General features: G+C 38.8%; 2 protein-coding genes and 1 long non-coding RNA gene across 7 annotated transcripts in view; 1 reads left to right on the forward strand and 2 right to left on the reverse strand.

Annotated features, from left to right (window-relative positions):
• il12a (interleukin 12a) overlaps positions 1-1,820 on the reverse strand; it is a 3,603-nt gene extending 1,783 nt beyond the window's left edge. Inside the window, exons 1-2 of one of the 2 annotated variants that reach the window (XM_027153300.2) lie at positions 1,684-1,783; positions 969-1,117 (exon numbers count right to left, since the gene is read on the reverse strand). In XM_027153300.2, coding sequence (XP_027009101.1) covers positions 969-1,117; positions 1,684-1,690 — 156 coding nt within the window. In that variant the 5' untranslated portion in view covers positions 1,691-1,783. Of the gene's footprint in view, positions 1-968 lie in introns of both variants that reach the window. The other variant, XM_027153298.2, reaches the window with a different exon arrangement.
• On the forward strand, positions 409-1,169 carry LOC113646836. The gene is made up of 3 exons (XR_003441535.2): positions 409-549; positions 632-714; positions 978-1,169. It is a non-coding gene; the product is annotated as an uncharacterized LOC113646836 (long non-coding RNA).
• A 6,518-nt stretch (positions 1,821-8,338) lies between the features above and the next one.
• Positions 8,339-25,000, reverse strand: part of schip1 (schwannomin interacting protein 1) — a 154,000-nt gene continuing 137,338 nt past the window's right edge. For all 4 annotated transcript variants that reach the window (XM_047806572.1, XM_027153289.2, XM_027153290.2 and 1 more), the window contains 6 exons: positions 23,843-23,961; positions 20,134-20,251; positions 17,746-17,943; positions 11,534-11,657; positions 10,090-10,183; positions 8,339-9,123 (listed from right to left, as the gene is read on the reverse strand). In XM_047806572.1, the coding sequence (XP_047662528.1) occupies positions 9,072-9,123; positions 10,090-10,183; positions 11,534-11,657; positions 17,746-17,943; positions 20,134-20,251; positions 23,843-23,961 (705 nt within the window). In that variant the 3' untranslated portion in view covers positions 8,339-9,071. The remainder of the gene's footprint in view (positions 9,124-10,089; positions 10,184-11,533; positions 11,658-17,745; positions 17,944-20,133; positions 20,252-23,842; positions 23,962-25,000) is intronic.

Here is a 25,000-nt window from a genome sequence, read left to right on the forward strand (position 1 = left end):
ATCGACCAACAAACAGGAGAATTGTTAAACGTATCCCAAATATTTCAGCAGGGTTGATTTTTTACTTTCATTCATGTATTTACATTGCACTTTTACCAACAAAAAAAAAACAACAAAAAAGAAAGAAAGAAAAACTTTTTGCTTCCTTATAATTGACTGTTTAATTTTTTTTCACCATAAATTAAAAATAAAAATAAAATTATATATATATTCTGTACAGTATAAAATGCTTACTTTATTCTATTCTAAGTCATATACAGTGCTGGTTTATTTGTTCCGTAAGTTTCTTTCTTTTTTTTTTAATCTGTCTTTAAAATCAGGGTTTATGTGCGTCACGTGACATACAAATACATGACACGTGACGCGTAGGACAGCTGTGTTTTCTATATCTAATGACATATAACACGTGACAAACGCAAGCCATGCTTTTCATGCTTTAAACAACCGGTGTGGGGTATTTTTAGTTAGACACTATTTCTTGTGCCAGTGCGTAATTTGGGTCGTTCACCACAGCTGTTAAATGACACAAGACGTGGATCAACCCCACATGTAACTCTACATACGGAAAGTTCGTTTTTGACCTCAATACTTTTCCAAACTCTTTATACACGTGTCATTTCTGTAACTACAGCACTGAAGTGAAGCTGACGTTTGAGTTAATTGAGCTGGGAAATGACCCACATTTGAATTCGGTTGAGATCTCCATTCTGATTGGTAAGAAGTTGCTGATTAGATTTCTAATACAAATAAAAAAGTCTAATAATTAATAAGATCAAATAGTGTTGCTTATTTACATATACTGTACTTTCAATGCTTTATGGATCACTTTATAAATGTCTATCATTAATACGATCCATTAATACGATCCATACGATTTTTTTTTTTTACTGTAGTTGTTTTTGCATACACGTTGTTTAATCCTAGACTTTACACACATTATGACTTTACTGATTGCTTTGTTTACTTACTTTCTCGAGCACGCGCCTGAGAGTGGTCAGCAGGCTCCTGGCACTCGTGGTGCAGAGCTCATGGTCGCTTTGGACGCTCCTGGACGCGCGCACTGGAGACGCCACGGCAGCACGGCTCACAAGCGCAATACACATCAGCATAAAATAGCCTAAATAAAGCAAATACAGTAAACCACTAACAGGTGGCATTGCGGAAAGATACAATGGCACAGAAAGTGTTTTTTTTTTTTTTTGTAAACACGCACACAAAAGTCCTCGGGGATTCTCCTGCTGACCGATGCACGTGCGTGTGCAATAAAGACGCGCATAAGTAAACATTTTACAAGGAATCGCACAGGTCCAAAAGAATTGATCGTTTGCGTCATTTGTTTTTGTAGCCTGTTTATTACACCGGTGAGGTTAACTTTGGGGGCTGATTGCAGGTGCGCGTGTTAATGTAAATCAGAGGATGGAATGGAAGCGCATGGTTAAAAAAAACAAAAAAAACACACAAAAAACCCAGGTAAATATCTGGCAATTCAAAACTTGTATACACTTTGTACACTGACCTGAATAATATGTAGGTTGTAATCTAATCATTATTGCATAACTAACTAACTAACTAACTGACTAAATAACTAAATAACGAATGCGTAATACGCTACACTGGTTTACTTCACATCCCGCGTAAAGAAGCTGATGGATGCTGAGTGTAGTAGAGCCGAAGGTTACTCACCGTACATGATGTTCAACAGTCTACAGCTGGAGTGGTGTAGTATAGGGATGTAACACGACGCAGTAGTTTGATGAAGTGAAGTGTCCAGTGTCTTATATTTATGCATTTCCTGGGTTTCCCCCCCCCCCCCGAACACTTACACATACTTACACACACACACACACACACACACACACACACACACTTACACACACAAACTAGAGCGAAGTTTCGCCCAAAGCCATCTATAGCGGAAAGACGCATGCCAACGTACTTGGGTCACCTTTCCCATTTTTTTTTGCATGTATTTTAGTTTTGTTAGCGTTTCACTTCAGTGTCACGAAACCAAAATCCACGAAATCAGGAAAAAAAACAGCCAGTTTGTAAAAAGTACCTATAATGAAGACGAAGCGCAAAATATCGATTTCATATAGAATTTTACATGTAAAAATATTGTGAAATTATGCCACGTGTGTTTAACATGCAATAATGCGACGTGGAAAACAACAGAATCATTAAGTAGAAGTCTTTAAAAAAAAAAGCAGTAAATAATATTAAAGTATTATTTAATCGTATTTAAAGCGTTATTTAATCGTATGAGCAAATTAATGTTTGTTACTTTTTGTTAGTGTAAAATGTGTCGAATTCATGGTGGAATTAATTCAATGGTAATGTTAATAATCGAGGGATGTTTTCATGTAAATTATGTTTATTTATCCCGGTAATAACAATAACAATAACAACAACAATAATTATAACAACAACAACAACAACAACAACAACAACAATAATAATAATAATAATAATAATAATAATAATAGTGTTTAATAATTTATATATAATTTATAATAATTTATTATAAATAATTTATAATAATAATTTTATTATTCTTCTTTTTCTTCTTCTTATGTTTATTAAGATTGTTATTATTAATGATATTATTATTATTATTATTATTATTATTATTATTATTATTATTATTATTATCATTATTATCATTAGTATCATTATTATTAATGATACTAATGATACTAATGATAATAATAATAATAATAATAATAATAATAATAATAATATCATTAATAATAATAATAATAATATTGTTATTATTATTGATATTATTATTAATTTTTATTAATATTGTCATTATTATTGATATTCTTCTTCTTCTTATTATTATTGATATTATTATTGTTATTTTATTAACATTGTTATTATTATTATTATTATTATTATTATTATTATTATTATTAGTAGTAGTAGTAGTAGTAGTAGTAGTATTGTTATTATTAATATTATTATTAGTTATGTACAATAATAGTAAACTGCTACACAAAGCTAGACTGTAACATAAACCAGTGCAATGTTTGTATGTTAAAATTGGCACAAGTTTAACCCTGAGAGTTAACAATGAGCGCAGGATCCTGCCACTAAACCACCAGGATGCTAGTGATTATATGTTAAAATATTATATGTAAAATATCACACCAACACCTGTAAGCTTTTTGTCCTCAAAAAGCTATGAATAGAACCAAACCGCCTAGAAAATGTGCTTTTATTTCAGGTTCACCTTCATGTTGTTCATCAATTGTTTAATAAAAAGGTAGATTTATATAAAAAAAAGTTTAAGGATTTATCACTTTTTTTTGCAGTGGATTATTTGTCCTGAAATTTTGTTCACAACAAATCAGCATGAATTTGAAACTCAGTTTTGAAATTTATTTTAGAATAAATCTTTGAGCATTTCAGGTTTACACAAGACATATAGTTATTTAAATAATAATAATAATAATAATAATAATAATAATAATAATAATAATAAATACTCACTCTCTCATCTTCTACCGCTTATCCGAACTACCTCGGGTCACGGGGAGCCTGTGCCTGTCTCAGGCGTCATCGGGCATCAAGGCAAGATACACCCTGGTTGGAGTGCCAACCCATCGCACTCACACAATCACACACTACAGACAATTTTCCAGAGATGCCAATCAACCTACCATGCATGTCTTTCGACTGGGGGAGGAAACTGGAGTACCCGGATGAAACCCCGAGACACGGGGAGAACATGCAAACTCCGCACACACAAGGTGGAGGCGGGAATCGAACCCTGACCCTGGAGGTGTGAGGCGAACATGCTAACCACTACGCCACCGTGCCCCCCCATAATAAATAATAATAATAATAATAATAATAATAATAGAATCCAAAAATGATGTGATATAAAATTGGGAAAATTCTCACTTCTGAAATTGGGATTTTGTAAATTAGATCACCTTTTTTTATTTTGTGCCAGTTTATTAGGTACAAGACAGATTAAAAAAAATTTTTTTTTTGCTAGACAGATTTAATGCTACTTTTTTTTGTTTTAAGTTAAAAGGACTTTGCTTTTCAAACCGTTCACCTGCAAGTGTTGGTGATTTTGTCGGCGTCTCTGTATTACGTTGTAAGAAAATCTAGACTGCTTTTTCACCTTATTGCAAAATCACAGCAAAAACGTCTAATCTAAATCCATATCTTTGTTCTTTGTGTGTTTTTCCCACTGTACTTTTGAACAGGTTTATGCAACACAGGGAACTTTTAAGAACCATTAGCTCACACACAGTTGATTTGATCCAGGTAGGGACGAAATAAATCTGATGAATAATTCTGAAAGTGACTTTTTTTTTTTTTTTTGGAAATTATGCAACAGGATAGCCAGGGAAATAAAGCAGCTCGGTAATATCAGTGCAAAAGAATTCCAGGTTGTGAGACTTCACATGACTGGGAATGTAGATTTTCTCCCATTGCCTAAGCAGAGATTGTTCAGCTAAACTCTTAATTTATCACAAAAAGCACAGCAAGCTCAAACCCCCAGCACTACCAGAGAAGTGCGAGGTAACTCCAATAAATGCATTTCACCTAATGGGGTGAAAACAAGGTACTTTCATTACACATTTAAGTAAGGATTCGAGGCAGGCCGACTCATTTCAGGATACTCATGCTGCTGTCACTGTCCACATCGTAAAGACCCTGAGCTCATCTCTGATTCCTTAACTGCTCGTAAATGTTGACATTCGGCCATAGAGTTCTGAGACACTTTTGTGGTCAGTGAAGTTCCGCAATTTCAGACATGATTAAATTCTCTAAACCACAACTACTCTCAGGTCTATATCAACAGAGCTTTACATGTGATACTAGCCGTGTACTTGACTGCTAAGACTTTCACACAGCGACATAGATCTGTCACTGCGATTCATATACCGAGAATCAAGAAAAAAGGGGAATTACTGTACAGAACAGTGACAGGTTTTAAACCAAATATAGATCCAAGGATGCACTCGAATAGGATCATGGGATTTCCAGTTCAAATGAATATATCATATAACAAAATATGTTACCACTATGTAAATCCTGCTGTCTGTATGAAAAATGCACTGTATAAATAACGCTTTAATATTATTAATTCCTCCTCCTCCTCCTCCTCCTCCTCCTAGCACTATTATACCTCCTCTTTTCCCTCCTCCTTCTCCTGCAACTTCACCTCTTTCTCCTCCTTCTAGCACCACCTCTTTACTCCTACTTCTCTTCCTTCTAACACTTTCTTCTCCCAGCTTTAGCCCCATCTTCTCCTTCTCCGCATCCTATCACTCCTTATCGTCCTTCTCCTCCTCCTTCTTCTTCTCCTCCTTCTGTTTCCTCTCAAGGTTTCTTCCTTTATCATTCAAGTGATTTTTTTTCCTCCCCATCGCCGCCTGAGAAACCTCCGACTTGCTCGTTGGGGATAAATAAAAAAAAACACTTAAACATGTCTATTAATCTTTCTATTATTCTTTATAATAACCTTTTGTTCTATGTTTATGTTCTGTAAAGCTACTTTGAGACAACGTCGATTGTAAAAAGCGCTATTTGAATTAAATTGTATTGAATATCATACAGGCTAAAAAAAAATAGACAGATTATCATTTTAATATACGCAATCCCTCATAATTCAGCTTATATTTAGTAGTCTAAAAGTTTATTGAAAGGCAATATAGCGATCCTGAATATCCCGGCCTTCCAGACCTGCCTGAGCAAGCCACAGATTTTAATATGTACACTTTTAGTTTCAATCTGGCAACCCTGTTAACCATTACCTCTACAGTATACTGTATATAGTCATGCAGAGACTCCTTAAGTGTGCAGAAAACCATCAAAACAACCAAGAAACAAGTCAGCAGAGAAAAGTGGAAAGTTTTGGACTTGCCAAGTCAATCTCCCAGTGCTTATTCAATGATCAATGCAGTAGACTAGCTGAAAAACAGACTAGAAAGGAACTGAAAACAAACCCTGCAAAAGTGTGCCAAGCATTTTGTCATGAAGGGACACTGCAGTCTCGGTGCAGACATAACCGTACCTGATATCAACGATTAAAAGGTTTCGCTAGCGCTCGGTCAAGCTAAATGAACCCTTAAAAAAACAGTTATTCAAAATATTCTTATCCGTGAACTCGCTGTTATACATGTAGGAATTCCCCATCACTACGGACCAGCTTCTTGTTTATGTAGAGCATAATTCATCGAGATGACATCAGTGACTGAAATGGACAAAATGAAAAAGATTACTTATTAAATTTAACGTGTCACTTAAACGATTTAACCCTGAAATGCTTAACCCAGCTTATCTATTAGGTAAGGAATGATATGTGATGGTGCGGATATGATGTTAGAGGAAAATAATGATCACCGGTCAATCGGTGTCATGAAGGGCAGTTAGCACCGTTAGCACCCAGAGCTCGATTACTTTCTTATAACAACACATCCTGAAATGGTTTATTTCCCTAATACCACAGTAATAAGTCAACGATTTACATTTGTAGGATTTTTTATTTTATTTATTTTAAGACATGTTTTTTTTTATCCATTTATAGTCACGTTGTTGGATGACCGTGAACCGACTTGCTGAATGTTGTGTTATTCATGAACGTTAAAAACCACCCGCTTTTATGAACAGTGGGTCGGTGGAGTCTCAAGTGGTTAAGGCTCTGGGTTGTTGATCAGAAGATCAGGGTTTAAGCTAAAGCACTGCCAAGCTGCCACTATTGGGCCCTTGAGCAAGGCCCTTAACCCTCACTGCTCCAGTGGTGCTGTATCATGGCAGACCCTGTGCTCTGAATTGAAATAATGGCTTTTTCTCTTCGGTTTGTCTGGTCCTGATGCACACCTCTATTCAGGTGTATTCTAGTGGTCTAACTGTTCAGTGTTCAGTAAAAAAAACACTAAATAGCTCATAACTATTTATAGACACCTGACGCAGGCTTATTTATCCTTAACCTAATTTAAACCCCAGCGCCATCATTTTTATTTTCTGTAATCTGCCAAAATGCATGTGCATTTTCGACACCTCATCATTTCTGCTTTTGACTATGACACTATGCACGCGTGGGTGGGGAAAATATTAATCAATATCTCTGGGACCGTATAAAGCAGCATAAATCAAGTAAAAAAAATGGTGAGTCACTTTCACTCAGAATTGTTAGAGGGAAAAAAGTAATAATTCCCATTTCAAATCTTCACTCTCTGAGCATATTTACATGGAGGGATTTTTTTATTTATTTTTTAATCGGCGTATGATTTACGTTGATGCCCAAATGATGCACAGTTTCTGCTATGATCTTATCTTCCTGCTTTGCTATGTTGCCTGAGTAACCTTTGTAATTGCCTACATTCAGAATCAGAATTTGTGTTGATGTTCTTATTGAACAGCTTTGTGAAAAAAACGTTTTATAGCTTGTAGCATAATCTGGAAAAATACAAGCACTTGACTGTCCATTCTACAGGAAACACCATTCATTATCTATCTATCTATCTATCTATCTATCTATCTATCTATCTATCTATCTATCTATCTATCTATCTATCTATCCATCCATCCATCCATCCATCCATCCATCCATCCATCCATCCATCCATCCATCTATCTATCTATCTATCTATCTATCTATCTATCTATCTATCTATCTATCTATCTATAACAGAGGTGGGAGTAAGTCACACGTGCAAGTCACAAGTAAGTCTCAAGTCATGAACGTCAAATCAAAGTCAAGTCTTTTTTTTTAATATTTGTCAAGCAAGTCTAAAATTTGTGACTTAAGTCTGACTCGAGCCCCCCATCTCTGAGTCATTTAACTCAAGTCCGAGTCAAGTCTCAAGTCATGAATGTCAAATCAAAGTCAAGTCGAGCCTTTTTAAAAAAAATATTTCTCAAGCAAGTCTCAAGTCTCAAATTTGCGACTTAAGTCTGACTCGAGTCAAGTCGAGTCCCCCGTCTCCGAATCATTTACCTCAAGTCCGAGTCAAGTCTCAAGTCATGAACGTCAAGTCAAAGTCAAGCCGAGTCTTTTTTTAAATTATTTGTCAAGCAAGTCTCAAATTTGCGACTTAAGTCTGACTCGAGTCGAGTCCAACATCTCTGAGTCATTTACCTCAAGTCCGAGTCAAGTCTCAAGTCATGAACATCAAGTCAAAGTCAAGTCGAGTCTTTTTTTTATTATTTGTAAAGCAAGTCTCAAATTTGCGACTTAAGTCTGACTCGACTCGAGTCCCCCATCTCTGAGATATATATATATATATATATATATATATACACTTGGAACAGACACTTTGTGATATTCGAAGGCTCAATCAACGTAAAGAATCGGACATCAGGCGACACACAGTATATGAAACAAAGTTTTTTATTTTTTTATTTTACATATTTGTACATAAACATTTCTTCCCTCAAATAAAGAATCTGAATACAATAGGATGTAAATGATATCAACACACTCATTTAAAACGACTCGTCGTGTCCGAGGATCAACATTCACAAAATGTTGAATACCGATCAGTGTGAACATTTTTACCAAAAGCTACGACTCGACTACAAGGCAGGCATGTTTCCTTTTAGACGTTTAGCACCTTCAAATCAAAAGTTTCAGTCCAAAACTACCGTTTGTGCAGAATTAAAACAGGCCGGAAAAAAAAATAATACCGTCCAACTTAAAACCGTCAGCAGTTTCGTTTTATGTTTACTTTATACAGTGAGGTCTTTTTTTTTTTTTTTTTTTAGCTTTTTAAGTCGGACTTCCTAACGATTTTCTTACTATATCTTTTTTACTTTTAAATTTTTTTGGGTGATTTCACAGATATACAGTAATTGGCTGGCAAATGTATAAAAAAAAAAAATAAAAAAAATAAAAAAAATAAAAGTTAAAATGAAGGACTATTAAGAAGCAAGGCCAATCACTGCACAGAAAGCCAGGAACAGTATCTGAGACACACTCGAGTTTTTATGCGTTCAGGAAGTGCTCCGTCATTTGTATTTGTACATCCACAGAAGCAAAGGAAAGTGGCTCTTCTCTTTTTCAAAGCCGTGATGGTGGAAGGTTTTGGGGATAATGACAGCGGGGTTTATTTGGAAAGCGTCTTTTCAGCCATGTGCTTTTGCTGGCTTTCAGCATGCCTGTAGATACACACACATACAGACAGACAGACAGACACACACACACACACACACACACACACACACACACACTTTATATCAATACATAACCTTTCCTCATTGTTAGCTTGTACGAATTCAAGGCTTTGTCTCAAATATTCCTAAAATGCACCTTGTGCCACTTTATTAGGAACACCTAATATTAGACCTGCATATTTATGTGGTTTTTCAATCATTTTTTTGCATCAGTGCAATGCAAAAAAAGTGAAGTGACGTGACATACGGTACAGCTAAGTACGGTGACCCATACTCAGAATTTGTTCTCTGCGTTTAACCCATCCAAAGTGCACACACACACAGCAGTGAACACACACCCGGAGCAGCATTTATGCTGCGGCGCCCGGGGAGCAGTTGGGGGGGTTCGGTGCCTTGCTCAAGGGCACCTCAGTCGTGGTATTGCCGGCCTGAGACTCGAACCCACAACCTTAGGGTTAAGAGTCAGACTCTCTAACCATTAGGCCATGACTGTGGTCCAGAACTTACACCCCATATCCCAAGAATGGGAATAAATCATGGCTATTTTCACACACAAAAACCTCAAGAAGTGCAGGCAAAAAAAAATTCCTTGTTAGGAGATTTCAGACCGGTATTTGTGTTACCGTAACTTTGCTGTCTTTGCACTCTTTACAACTATTTTGAGCAGAAAAGCTTCTTCGACAAAACAGATCGTGTTGCATTTCATCGCTTAACTGTTTAAGAAGCAAGCAGCGAAACAGAACAGAGACAAGTTTCCTTTTAACGCTTATACGTTAAAACCATGGCACCTAATTAAGTTATACGCCTGCATTCTTATTTATTTATTTATTTATTTATTTATTTATTTATTTATTTATTTATTTATTTATTCATCAGTTCCCTGCCATGTCATCAGTTCCATGTTGTAACTGAATGCAGCAAAAGATCCAGGATGAATGTATAAAGTCTCACCTAGTTAGATCTTCAATGTCCACTAGCATAGCATCCTGCTCCATGTGAAGCTCATCTCTGATCAGCAGCAGCTGCACCAGCTCCTCGTTCAGACCTGCTCCGAGAAACAGCACAAAAACAAAGTTAACAATATAAACCACATACAGTACAAAACAATACAACATATAAATAAGCACAAAGATCCTCTGGAATAGCATTTCGCTTTTATCTGTATCGTGTTTCATTCTTTGTACCATTTCATATCTCTCTCTCTCTCTCTCTCTCTCTCTCTCATATATAATTTATACTCTTTACTACAGAAAGCTTCTTTCCGTACGACCGACCCGAATTTATTATTACCGTCGATTTGACTACAATCGAAAATTAATATTAATTTTATACAAAAACGAGAAACGATGATTTCTCTCTAATTTTTTTCAATGTAATTTCGCAAACAAAAGTGAAAGGTGACACGATTGTAAAAGGAAATTCCAAAACATTAGGCAACCCCTTCACAAACACGCACACACACACACACACACACACACACACACACACACACACACACACACACACACACACGCACACACACGCACACACACACACACACACATACACACGCACACACACACGTACACACACACACACACACACACACACACGTGCACACACACATACACACGCACACACATGCACACACGCACCACACATAAACACACACACACACACACACACACACACACACACACACACACACACACACACACACACACACATGATGATGTTTGGTGATGGATCACAGTGAGTAAACTGTACTCAGTGGTACAGGGCAACTACATTTACTCACATACACACATCATCGTTGCTCTTTATTTATGTATTTATTTATTTATTTGTTTGTGTATTTATTTATTTATTGCATTTGATCATTTTTAACAGAAACACTTGTGCGATCTGATAAACCGTTTTGTGCATAAAATTTCCCAGTTTATGGGTATTTTCTCGAAAGTAACTGCATGCTTTTACTAACACCGTACACCAAAAACCCCTCTCTAGTAACCCTGATTTCAAATGTGTAGGAGGTGTAGGAGGTGTAAGAGGTGATCAATGAACACTGTTACCGGAGACAAGATTCACAAGTCTACTGTTATTAATCTGGGTTTCACTTCTGGTGTTTACTGGGTACTGTTTGCCACGCAAAAGACAGAATAGCTGACGATATAGCAGCAGGTCCCCCAAATCAGTGCCTATAATCAGTGCCTTAAGGTCTATATCAGTAATAAGCTTACATTTTTCAATACATTTCTGGTGGACAGGTCAGGTTTAAATTGATTTAAGTTTCCTTTTCCAAACCTGTTGAAAAAATTTCCACAGGGTTGTACTGGTTGGAAATGAATTTTTTTTTAATTTCCAAAATCGGTTTTACTTCCACAAAAAAAAAAAAAAAAAAAAAGTGTGCACTTACTCTCAATCTGTGAGTGGAGGTCATTGACGATGACCTGTAGCTGACCCAAGGTCATGTCTCGCAGATCTGTTGGCTTTAGGCTTCTCTTCATCAGACACTCATTGATGTGGGGCATGTGGGGAAGCTAAACGCACACACACACACACACACGCATGCACACACACACACACACGCACACACACGCACACACACATACACACGTGAAAATAGTAATACTGGTATAATGCATGTCTTTACACTTCTATTGATGTCTATTGTATTAGACGGTGCAAGTCCTGCTCTCATGCTTGTAAAGGGAAGTATTCTATTTCACAATATCTGTTTCAGTCTGTGTGGTCGTGTGTGTGTGTATGTGTGGGTGTGTTTGTGTGTGTGTGTGGACATGAACACGAGTAAGGAATATTAGCTCTTGTGTAAGCATCCGACAGCAGTAAGTCACAACTCTGTGAGACCGCCCGTAACTTTCTGAACCTTGTCCATCAATCCTCCTCCTCCTCCAAAAAAAAAAAAAAAGTTCGAATCAAACTTCGGATATTTCTCATACACAAACAGTAGTGCACATTTTCAGCTAGCGCACATAGCATAGAGTGCATTTGAGACAACGGTACAGCCGTCTGTGGTCAGGAGTCTGTCCCCTGTCAATCACTGCAACACAAGGAAGTCGAAAGTGTCCGTGAGTTCATGTATGAGGAAGAGGGCAGATTGTGCAGTTCTCTCCCAGTGGGTTATCTAACCACAGCTTGACTCATGTCACTTTTCAACAAGACTGGACATAACTTGAAGCCTATAGAAATGAGAAAAACTAAGAAAAAAACTAAGCTTGAACACAAGATGGTCCGACACGATTGAATGTAATCCCATGTGATGAACATAATAAGCTCATTAGGCAATTTCCTTTTCGTGATTATGAAACGGGACGGGGGCGTGAGGTCCGACAATCAGAAACTAGCTTGTTTATCAATGTGTGTTTTCCCATGAGCAGTCTATTCTAAGGTATCATGGCATGAGAGCAATGGTCACTGAGATCAGTCTAGTTTTGCTTTTGAAACGTTGTTCATCTGACCTTTACTGAGTCATGATTATCACCGCCACGACTTACAAGCGGAGAACCTTACGTGAGGTGGCACTGAGATGTGGTTTATTTTGTAGATCTGGGTCTGTGGAAGTTTGTGACATAGTTTATGTTAATGTTGCCAGGTCACAGAAATCTACCTTGTTTTTCCCCAAACACACTAAGCATCTTTATATATATAGATAATAGATCATATAGACATCTTTATACATAATGCAGAAATTCACAAACAAGACTGAATCGCTTAAGAATTTGACTCACTTTAAGCTGAAATTGATTCAATTCTTTGACACCGCATCGCTACTGATGAGTCAGAAGGTGTTGATATACAGTAAATCTTCTATAACAGCAAAATAGGTTCATTCATTCATTCATTCATTCATTTTCTACCGCTTATCCGAACTTCTCGGGTCACGGGGAGCCTGTGCCTATCTCAGGCGTCATCGGGCATCGAGGCAGGATACACCCTGGACGGAGTGCCAACCCATCACAGGGCACACACACTCTCATTCACTCACACACTCACACACTCCAGACAATTTTCCAGAGATGCCAATCAACCTACCATGCATGTCTTTGGACCGGTGGAGGAAACCGGAGTACCCGAGGAAACCCCCGAGGCACGGGGAGAACATGCAAACTCCACACACACAAGGCGGATGCGGGAATCGAACCCCCGACCCTGGAGGTGTGAGGCGAACGTGCTAACCGCTACGCCACCGTGCTTTTTTACATTATTGTTTCTGTAGCAGCAACAGAAACAAGATCTTACATTTTCTAGTATTTTAAATGTAAGAATAATATGAATATATTTAAGAGCCTCCTGGTGGTCAAATGGCAGGATCCCGGGTTCGATTCCCAGACAGGGAGCTTAACCCGGCCACTGAAGAGATAACTGGTCCCGAGCCATGAATAAAAGGAGAGGGTTGCATCAGGAAGGGCATCCTGCGTAAAACCCACGCCGTTCTCTGATACGCGGACCGGGCGATACTGTGTCGCGACCGCACACGGGGAGCAGCCGAAAGAACAGGACGATGTTTAAGCATTTATCATTCAGTAATCGGTTAATAATAGTAATCGTGGTATAAGAAGAACAAAACCCTCTCTGTTTCTGACACTCATATCTGTAAAATGTTATGATGCACACACTACATGATGATTTCGTTGCTAGAATTTGACATTATAGTGCTGTGGGGAAAATCTGGTCACCAAACATTATTTTTCTTATAAGTAATAAGTAATTGTTGGTATCGGTAAACACGCCGTAAAAATGACTGACCTCATTACCTTATTACGTATGTGTGTGACACAAAGGATTTCCTCAGAGAGAAAGGTGACTTGCAAAAGGTAAAAAAAAAGTTTCAGGCATTCCTCCAAATACGCCCCCATCGCTCTCTCTCTCTCTCTCTCTCTCTTTCGCTCAGGTTTAGGAGTGCAGTGTTAGCAAGCGGTTAGTCATATCGCATGCTGGGATTTCTCTGGATACAGAATTCCCCCCCTCTCCGTTTACCAAACACTCTTTCTTTCTCGTTTTTTCCTCCCACACTGCTGTGAACATGTACCCAGCTTCCTCCTTGTCTGTCTTTTTTCCTTGATGTGTCGACATGACTACATAGATTCATCTGTCTGAATATATCGATCTGATTCCACTGTTAAAATGGATAGTTTTAGAATGTGTGTGTGTGTGTGTGTGTGTGTGTGTGTGTTCGTGTTTGTGTAAGGAAGTGATCATGGCAAGTGCTATTTCTGGTTTCTCAGCTTTTGTTTCTATACCTGACGTCATCGGCTGCTTCCTGATTCGAGGTGTGATGTGACGAGGGGCTGTTTGTGTTTGTAAGGCGGTAAGTATCGGACGGAAATGATGTTCATTAAACGGTGGCAGAAAGGATCGACTCACCTTCTCTTATCGGATACAGTGATAAACTAGATCAAGTTCCCAGACTGACTAGAAATTTCATTGTATGGAATTCTGAAATGTAGTAAATGTTGTTCATTTATCTCAGTTTTTTTCTCCAGTATTAAACATTGTAATTTGCAAATATACAATAATGAACATCATTAAAAATTAAAATCATATTTAAATCACTATAAAAAAAAGTATATAACATGCCCTGAATCCCTTGAATTGTCTATTTACTAACTAATTTACTATCTATCTATCTATCTATCTATCTATCTATCTATCTATCTATCTATCTATCTATCTATCTATCTATCTGTCTGTCTGTCTGTCTGTCTGTCTGTCTGTCTGTCTGTCTGTCTGTCTGTCTGTCAAACACAAACACATCGCCGAGCAGATTTCGTGTTATTGTTGTCTGTACTGTAAATAACTCAGATAAATATAACACTCCTCCAGTTCCTCATTTACCTTTTAGTGAATTATTAAAGTGCATGCTGGGTAAAAAAAGAGTTGTCGGCAGAGGCGCTGTGAGAAAGCAAACAACGAAGAAGAAGAGGCCTGACATCATGGTCTTCATCATCTTCCAAAAAAAAAAAATCCTTAAATATTTGGCAGAGAATATATATATTTATTTTTTTCTATTTATTTTTTATTTTCAGGAGGATTTAACAAATTCAAGTTAATCTTATGACGTTTATTTTTTTTTAAACTGATGTCTGTTTTTTTTTTTTTTTTTTTTTTATAACCATTTAAAATCAGATTTTTTCCACATAATTGCACAATTACGTCATACGTCTCGTTCTTGGGTGACGGAGAAGCTTTTTTTTCCCCCTTCAGCTCTACCTTTCTACAATTTAGTTTCACCAGAAACTCCCAGAGGTGTTCATTAAAACTCTCTAGGTATTTCGGTGTCCAGCTCTATATAAATAACACTGATCTTTTACTGAGCACACGAGGAAGCGATACAGCTGAAACAGATAGAAAGCAGAAGTGCACAGTCCTGATAAGATGAGATCAACAAAGTTCAGGTCTTTTCCCTCGCATCACCAGTTTGTCTCCCTCTTGCTCTGTGGGTTTGGAGGTGAAGGGACACTTAGGGTCGATACGGACGCAGCGAGACATGTGAAAGTGAAAGACAATCCAGGCAGAAACTGGGACTTGATGATGTGACAAAAAAGGGAAAGAGGTAGAATTTGAACTCTCTAACCGAAGAAGGGAAATTAAACCTGTCCGAATCTGTTATTTCACACATGATGCAATGATTCATGGAAACACACGTATACACACGTCTCTCAGAGTCACGTCCGTATAGAGAACATCAAAATGGCCTCTATGGGACACAGAATCTTTGGGAGATGAAATATACCTGATGCTCTAAGGCCACGTTCACACTGCAGGTAAAAGTGGCCCAAATCTGATTTTTTTGGGGTCAAGTGACCAGGTCAGACTTCTTCAGGAGTAGTGTGAACACTCAAATCTGGTCTAGATCTGATTTTTTTTCAAATCAGTTTTAGACCACTTCCATATGTGGTCCTGAATCAGACCCAAATCTGATTTTTTCCAATGTGGCCGCAGTGTGAATGACCGAGGCGGATTTGATGCGACATTTACGTCGATCTACATCGACATTCGTCACAATTACGCGCCGGCGAGTACGCACACAGACGTGACTACGCCTACAAAATGGAAAACAGTGATGGAGCAAGTCAGTGGAGGGAGAGTGAGGTGTTAGACCTAATCAGTATACGGGGAGATACTTCAATTCAGACAAAACTATTAATGTTACGGCTGCCGTTACACACACATTTTGAAAGAAAACCGAAAATGCTTACTTCCTCCATAACCTCGGCAACTTTTTAGCGCAACGGGCGTGCTGTGTATGACGTCATCGTTATCGTTCGTTTGTGCATGCGGGTCAGTTCGAAACGGCAAACTGTTCACACTGGTATCTGATATAGGCCACATTTTAAAAGGTAATGTGAACAGCCAAACAAAAAAATCAGATCTGAGCTAAATATCCGAATTGAGCGTTAAGACTTGCAGTGTGAACGTGGCCTAAGATGGCCTTTATTGCCCCTTTTCCACCGAGGCAGTTTGAGTGCAGGTTCGGAGCCTAATTTCGAACCAGTTCTTTCTGTTTCGACCGCCAAAGCCCCGGCTCTGAACCAGGAAAAGTGGTTCTTAAGTAGCACCAAAACGTTGCTGGTCTAGACTTAAGAACCGCTTGTGTCCGGAGCCGTGGGCGGGGCTACTGTTAGTGCATTTGATAACGTACCTTAAGTATACTAATGTTTAATACACTTTTACTTTACCGCGATATGATACATTATCAGCACACATGATAGTAGGTAGCTACATGCTAAGGCTAACTTTTTTCTGTGTTAACGATAAAATAACGTTATGTACTTTATCGATTACAACCTCCGTTTATACAGATTACACGGAGCCGCACGTACACGTTTTATTCGCCGCGTTTGGATGCCGATGTAGGTTCGCAAAGCCATGAGCATTAACAGTAAAGCAACATCCGCCGTTGTTGTTGTGTTTGTGTCTAACGTCGCTGTGTAACGTGACACGTATACAGTGACGTCACACTCGGCGCTGTGATGCTCTCTAACCGGTGGAAAGGCAAACCGGTTCTTAGAAGGTCCGTCAGTGGAACCAAATTTGAACCAGCACCAGCACTCGCTCTGAACCAGCACCCGGTTCTTTCTGGTGGAAAAGGGGCATGAGTGAGCAGACTGTGTGATCGCTCCTACCTGGAGCCCCTGTATCTATAACCACTGACTTCACATTTACAGCCACCTCTGGGCAAGTCAGTCTCACAAATTACACTTCCGGCAGATTGTCTCGGTTTGGTTTTCTTGCACGGCGACATCGATGTCATGAAAAATGTGTTTTTTTTATACTCGACGACGCTGACGAACATACGTCACGAGTTAAACCTCTAATGAAATGGAAGTGTGGTTTGTGAGACTCATTCAATGCTCTGATCCCCAATCTATGTAACTTCATGTTCTCATCTGTCTGCTTTAATTAAAGACCCACTGAAAGCAATAAGCTTTGAGGTTTTCCTTATATAAAATGTGCCTTAAGTAAGAAATAAAACCCACCAGGAAGTGCCACTAGAAGATAGAAGCTCACTATCTGATAATCTGCATGTGTTTTATTCCTCTGACGCCACATCGACGTGCCATCATGAACGCTGTGACCAATCAGATTTGAGGAAAAAAAACTCACCAGATCTGCCACTGGTGACTTCTTGCGGTTTTGTTTCTCCACCTCCACCTGCATCTTGGCCATGGGTTTAGCCATTGCTAGTGCTAGTTTGGCTTCAGCCTGCAGCTTCTTCTGTCTGCTCAGGAAGTCCATGTCCTCCAGAGACTCAGAGTCTTCTTCTGTGGTGTCCCTGTCTGAATACGATGAACTCTGTTTGCTCTAGGGGTGGAAACGTGGGAGCATAACAAAAAAAGAGAAGAGATTTAATGGATGAGTGGATGGATGGTAATTATACATGAATGTGTGTGTGTGTATGTGTGTGTGTGTGTGTGTGTGTGTGTGTGTGTGTGAGTGTGTAATCCTGACACAAAATGCTTTACAAACATATATATTCCTTGTGTGTTCCCTCTGGGTTAGGGTTAGGATTAAGGTTAGGATTAGGGTTGGGGTTAGGATTAGGGTTATGATTAGGGTTGGGGAAGGGTTTAGGATTAGGGTTGGGGAAGGGTTTAGGATTAGGGTTTAGGATTAGGGTTGGGATTTAGGATTAGGGTTAGGATTAGGGTTGGGGTTAGGATAAGGGTTGGGATTTAGGATTAGGGTTGGGGCTAGGATTAGGGTTGGGGATGGGTTTAGGGTTGGGGTTAGGATTAGGAGTAGGTTGGGGTTAGGGTTAGGATTAGGGTTGGGGTTAGGATTAGGGTTGGGATTAGGATTAGGGTTAAGATTAGGGTTAGGGTTTTATACACAGTTTCCACACGGGCCCCTTGATCCTGACACTAGGAGCTCATCTAAGTCACAAGAGCGTTCGCGGCGAAACACGCCGCATGACACATTTGTGTAAATTTATTTATGAGATCTGGAATATGATTATCCTCTGAAGCCCATCTGAGGGACAGATGAAAGGAGACAGAAAACGTAAAAAGACAGATGGCACTCGACACATTTTCTTCCCTCTTTCTTATGAACCTGCCAATGAGTTTGTGCTTCAGAGACCCCTGTTTATCTTCATTCATTCATTCATTTTCTACCGCTTATCCAAACTTCCTCGGGTCACGGGGAGCCTGTGCCTATCTCAGGCGTCATCGGGCATCGAGGCAGGATACACCCTGGATGGAGTCCTTTTTATCTTATTCTATCTAATCTTATTTTATTTGCCTGTTGAGTTCAAGAGTCATAAAAATACCCAAGAAATGTGATATTTTATTATTGAGTGTGTGTGTGTGTGTTTGTGTGTGGTGGATTGCGTCATCACAGTTTGTTACGGTTCTAGATGAATCATATCTATATATTTGGATATCTACACACACACACACACACACACACACACACACACACACACACACATATATATATATATATGTACTTTAAGCACACGACGATCCTAAAGCAAAAATCAAATCTATAAGCCTCAAATAATTTAAAACAAATTCCCATCCCATCTATTATACGCTCTCTGACTCCAGAATGTCTAGTATTATAAGATCGCACACATCCCTTTAAAAAATCCCTACTAAAATCCCTTCATCCTCCATCATGGAAAAAACGAAACATGCTTGTTGACTCGCTTTAGTCTGACAACGAAGACACACAATACACAAAAGTGGCATTAAGAACCAAAGGACCAGTAAAAAATATTTCTGAAAAATATTCTTAAAAGCATTTCTATATTACAGGATATTTGTGAATTATTGTTATTTATAGATTTGCTCACAAACTAACAGAAATAAACTAGTCAAGTATATAAAAAAAAAAAACAACGGTCATAAATATATTATTAAGTATTCATAATAGAATTTTAATAATACAATTTCTTAAAACATATTTAACCCCGAAAGAAGAAAAAAAAATCTCTAATTAGAAAAAACATTTACATCAAAACATAAAATAATAGCTTAATAATTTAATTGATAATAATTCAAATTTTTTTTATTTTTTATAAACAATAACATATCGATCTGTAAATTTCCTGTAATATGCCGGAACAACAAACGATACTAATCTAGAATTATTATAATAATAATAATCTTTAGGTGTTTCGTTCATAATTTCGATCTTCTTTATATTTTACGAACCGGTCGAACGTTTATTTTTAATGAAAACGATTAATGATTAAATATTTTGGGAAAATCCATCAACATTTTTTTTTTTAAGAAGGTGAAATGTGAATGAAGCGATTATTAAGTATAAATTATTTTCTACCACGGGCTGCTACGTACGTTATGGTAAATTAAACCAAAATCGTCTGCTAGGAAACTTATAACCACATGACAGCAGGGACATTTTCTCAGACCATTTCTGAAATTTGGACAACACAAATCTGAGTCAATTTATTACTTAGTGATATAGGTTATAGTGGTTTTGAGTCATTGTGTGTGTGTGTGTGTGTGTGTGTGTGTGTGTGTATACCATAGGGGACAGTGGTGTGTCCAGACTGGTCTCTGTCTTGCTGTCATCTGCATCACTGTCTTTGTCACTTCCACTATCATTGACAAAACAGATTTGCAGGTTCATTCCACTCTGTAATCTGTGGGAAACACACACACGCACACACACGCACGCACATACACGCACACACACACACCACAAGTTGAGAATAATTCACCTTGACATGACAGTCTATAATCACACACACAAAAGATGTGTCATATAAACTTTCCTATAGTTTCACAATATTTAAAACAGTCAGGCTGTGTTTTCTTGTGTAGGCAGGAAGCTGAACTTGTGGCTATTATCATGCGAACGTGTTTTAGGCCGGATGTGACAGAGCTGTGAGCAATGTTACAGAAATCAGAAAAAGTGTCACGGTGCTGAAGTGTAGAGTTCTCTTGAGAAACGCCACAATGCCACAATGCCACAATGAAGAATCGATGCGAGGAAGAAAAGCCTGCGATGGGTTCGGATCAGGACTCGATCTTCTATCGATAGCGTCAGGATCAATGCTCCTGAATTGATCACTGCTGTGTGAAAGAGAGCATCCGTGATCGATAGCGGACTTCTCCCGTGCCGCGGTATACGGACGACATCACGTACACACCCTCGGTCTCCGTAAAACCGGATAAAAGCAGATCGCTGAGATCGATCTGGAGAAAGAGGACACTGCTTTCTATAGATTAGCGAAAATACGGAAGGGATGTAAACATGCGCAATACTTTCATCATCGAACCAGACAAGCGTTCGAATCTCACAACCTCGTAAGAGTACAGGTTTAGACATACGGCTAAGTACGGTGACCCATGTTCAGAATTCGTTCTCTGCATTTAACCCATCCAAAAAGTGCACACACACACACAGCAGTGAACACACACACACACACACACACACACACACACACACCGTGAACACACACCCAGAGCAGTGGGCAGCCATTTATGCTGCGGCACCCGGGGAGCAGTTGGGGGGGTTCGGTGCCTTGCTCAAGGGCACCTCGGTCGTTGTATTGCCGGCCCGAGACTCGAACCCACAACCTTAGGGCTAGGAGTCAGACTCTCTAACCATTAGGCCACGACTTCAGGTGCTTTTTTTAAACGTTCAAACGTTTTTAAAGCAAGAAGCAGATTTTTTTGTGCGTGCTGAAAAACTTTAGACGCAAACTGCAGTAATAAATCAGATTTGATGTAACTGATTGTTACAGAAGTCTTATCATCATTTTTGTTTTGTTTTAGTTTTCTCTTTATCTCGTTGTCGTGATCGCGACTTACTTTTCTCGTGATCTCCAGAAAATTATTTATACTTTGAATTGTTTTGTATTCGTTTTATATGATCTTGTTGTAGCACGTTATTATTCTGTGATGTGACGCTCTCTTTCCTCTCTCGGCTCTATCGACGCTCCGTATCTTAAAGGGGCGGTGCACGATGTTTGAGAAATGCTTCAGAAAACTGAGTCGGGCCGACTAACAAAACAAACGTGTAGCCAATGAGCAGAAAGGGGTGTGTCTTGTTATTATGTGGCGGAGAGAGTGTTCGGTGCGCATGTGTTACATTAGCATAAAGGGGCGTGTCTTGTCAATATGTGGTGGAGAGAGTGTTCGGTGCGCGTGTGAGACATTAGCAGAACCTCTGCCTCGGGTTCTAGGTCAAGGTTCTAAGTTGAACGTCGTCTTCCACGTGAAATGGACCTAAACCTTTCACGCTACAACACACAGTACTACAAAAACACATTTGTACTGTATTACCATAGTATTACTCATTGTGTTCATTTATTGATAAAAATATACCCTCGGCCAGCTGCCCCAGCAGGTTCCGACATAATAGTCGCCTGGGTTACGTATGTATGTGTGGGGCGGAGCTATCGAAACAGAAGTGACACCCATTTGGGTTAGGGGCGGGTTTGTTTTGGTGATTTCAAATGTCAACATTGGTTTTCAAACATTGTGCACCGCACCTTTAAATCTCAGACTTTCGGTTTGTTTATCCGTGCTTTCAGACACAGCGGCTGAATTAACCGAGATCGGGTCACTAGATCGATCTTATCTTCAACGATAAAGATACAAACCTCACGGCCTCCTTCTTAAGCGTCGGACACTTATGTGGAAGTCGTCGATCCCATTTTATCGCGAGTCCCAGATTAAAGTAAAAGTGCATGTTCTAATGCAGAGATCGTGAGAAAATGAAGTCGTTATTACGACAAAACAGCTTTTATTTGAAAGATTCCTCGTAACCCAGACATAACAAAAGTGTCGAGTCGTGATCGAGACAAAACAAGCAAGAAAATAATATAATAACGCACGGCCTCTTAGGACTTTCGTAGATCGTGTTCCTTTATTCTTGTATTATAGATCTGTATCGTTATAACACGTGATTCGATTTCTGTGTAGATTGCAGCGTAAAGCGTTTAATTAAACCGCCTACGTCGCCGTCGCTGCTTCCGTATCGATTCGACGTCACTTGCCGAACTCTGAGTAAAGGAGACTGCTGAGTTTCCGAATGGGGAATTCGGATCTGATAAGGTGTTTTCTTTAGTGTCTCCTCGTCTGTTATTAGAAATTATGACCTTCAATCGAATGTAGTATTAATTAATCGAGTCCTGATAGCCCCGCCCACCAAAACTGTGTTCTTTTAGCCTTTAAGTAGATCTAAATATCTTTAAGCGGAAAAATAAATAAAAATGAAAATATCGGAAATGTTTACATCGGTTTCTAAAAAAAAAAAAAAAAAAAAAAAAAAAAAAAAGATTCTGATGCAGTGGTTAAAAAAAGTCCTAGATTGACCAGGAAGATGGGAACATGTCATAATTCGGTGTTACTGTGCAGATCATCTGTGTTTATTCGTCCATATTTGGCTATTTCGATGATGACTGACAGGAATAGGAAGGTGTGTGTGGTGAAGATGATGTACGTCTCATATGACTTGTCCAGATTCCTTCCAAGGAAGTGTACACTGACCTTCCACACTCTTTAACAACTTAGGTGTATGTGTGTGTGTGTGTGTGTGTGTGTGTGTGTGTGTGTGTGTGTGTGTTTATGTGTGACTGTGTGAGCTTCTTCTCTTTTGGGAAGCACGTCTATGCCGGGATCTACACATAGATGGGGAAGTCCTCCCATTCGTTCTTAGAGAGTGAACGCTTCACTCTGAAAGTACTTCCTGTTTCCTGGTGCTTACACACACACACACACACACACACACACATACACACACACACACACACACACACACACACACACACACACACACACACACACACAGAGTCACTGTGCTCTAAACATGTTTCAGAACTATGTAGCTGAATGACTGGAAGTTTCTTCCCTCATTTTCTCTGCCTCTCATGTGATTCAGCTAAGTAACAACTGGAGTGAGACATGATTTAAGCTCTCGAGGAGAAAGACGCAAAAACCCCTGTAAGTGTAGAGAAGCTTTATGTCCCTAAAACAGACTTCACATCTACTAAGTGACTTACAGGAAATTTTGACTGCACACTAGAAAGTGACCTTCACTTGCATGAGTCATCTGATTAATATTGTGGCAGAGTGATGCGTAAAAATGAAATCGGCGACAGTCATTTGGTCATTTGTAGAAAGAATTTAAAACATTTTGCACGCAAGCACACACACACACACACACACACACACACACACACACACACACACACACACACACACACACACACACACACACACACCTTGAGGACAGGCTGGGCTTGCCACTCTTGCTGCAGCTGGTATAAATTCCGGGTCCATCGTCGAAGAAGCTCCCCAGTGCCAGCTTCTGTCTGATGGATTCTCGCTCATTTTTTTGGGCCTGAGAAAAAGAAAACGCAGCGAAGGTTAACTTGGTGCTGTTTGCACACACACACACACACACACACACACACACACACACACACACACACACACACACGTTCTGTGCAGTGAGCACAGTAGGAGACCTACATTACCTACATGACGTATTTTAACATATTTTGTCAGGGTTACAAGTATAATATTTACAGGTATAATATTTACAGTATTTGCAATCGAGGGTTACTTGTTCAGGGTCCCAGGAGTGGCAGCTTGGTGGACCTGGGGTTCGATCTCACAACCTTCCTCAACACCGTAACCACCAAGCTCCGTAAACCGATGCATGCATTTACGTTTACAATTTTACAGCATTCGCCAGATGCCCTTATCCAGAGTGACGTACATTTATCTCCTTCATATCCCTGAGCAATTGAATGTCAAGGGCCTCGCTCAGGGGCCCAGCTTGGCGGACCTGGGATTTTAACTCACAATCTTTCGATCAGTTGTCCGACACCTTAACCACTGAGCTACCGCATGTGATTTGGCTAAGTAGCAACTGGAGTAAGACATATTACATATTAAGTATAAATTAGTTTTAATTTTACAATGAAATACAATATTAAGAACGGTTCGGGTTCGATTGTTCATCTGTGCATGTCCGATCTTACTGTAGATACCTCCGATCCTCCCTGTTGCCTCTACTCGTTTTATTCCCTTCATTTAAATGCTGTTTTTTAAAAGACAAATAAAAAAATAAAACAGAATCGAGTCTCATCCTAAAAAATAAATAAAAAGCCGCATGACGTCCGGCTTCTGTTTGATCTGGGTGATAAAAACTCATCAACAGAAAAAAACAGGAATTTACTCCTCACTGTTAAAATTGGGATGAATAAATAAATAAAATTAAAAAAACAAAAACAAAAACAAAAACATATAAAATGAACAAATACTAATAATAGATAAAAATATATCAAATATATAAATAAATAAATAAATAATATATAAATAAAAAATTGATAAAATAATAATACTAATACTACTACTAAGGATGATGATAATAA

Source organism: Tachysurus fulvidraco, chromosome 22 (genome assembly GCF_022655615.1).
Source record: "Tachysurus fulvidraco isolate hzauxx_2018 chromosome 22, HZAU_PFXX_2.0, whole genome shotgun sequence".
Classification (NCBI taxonomy): Eukaryota; Metazoa; Chordata; class Actinopteri; order Siluriformes; family Bagridae; genus Tachysurus; species Tachysurus fulvidraco.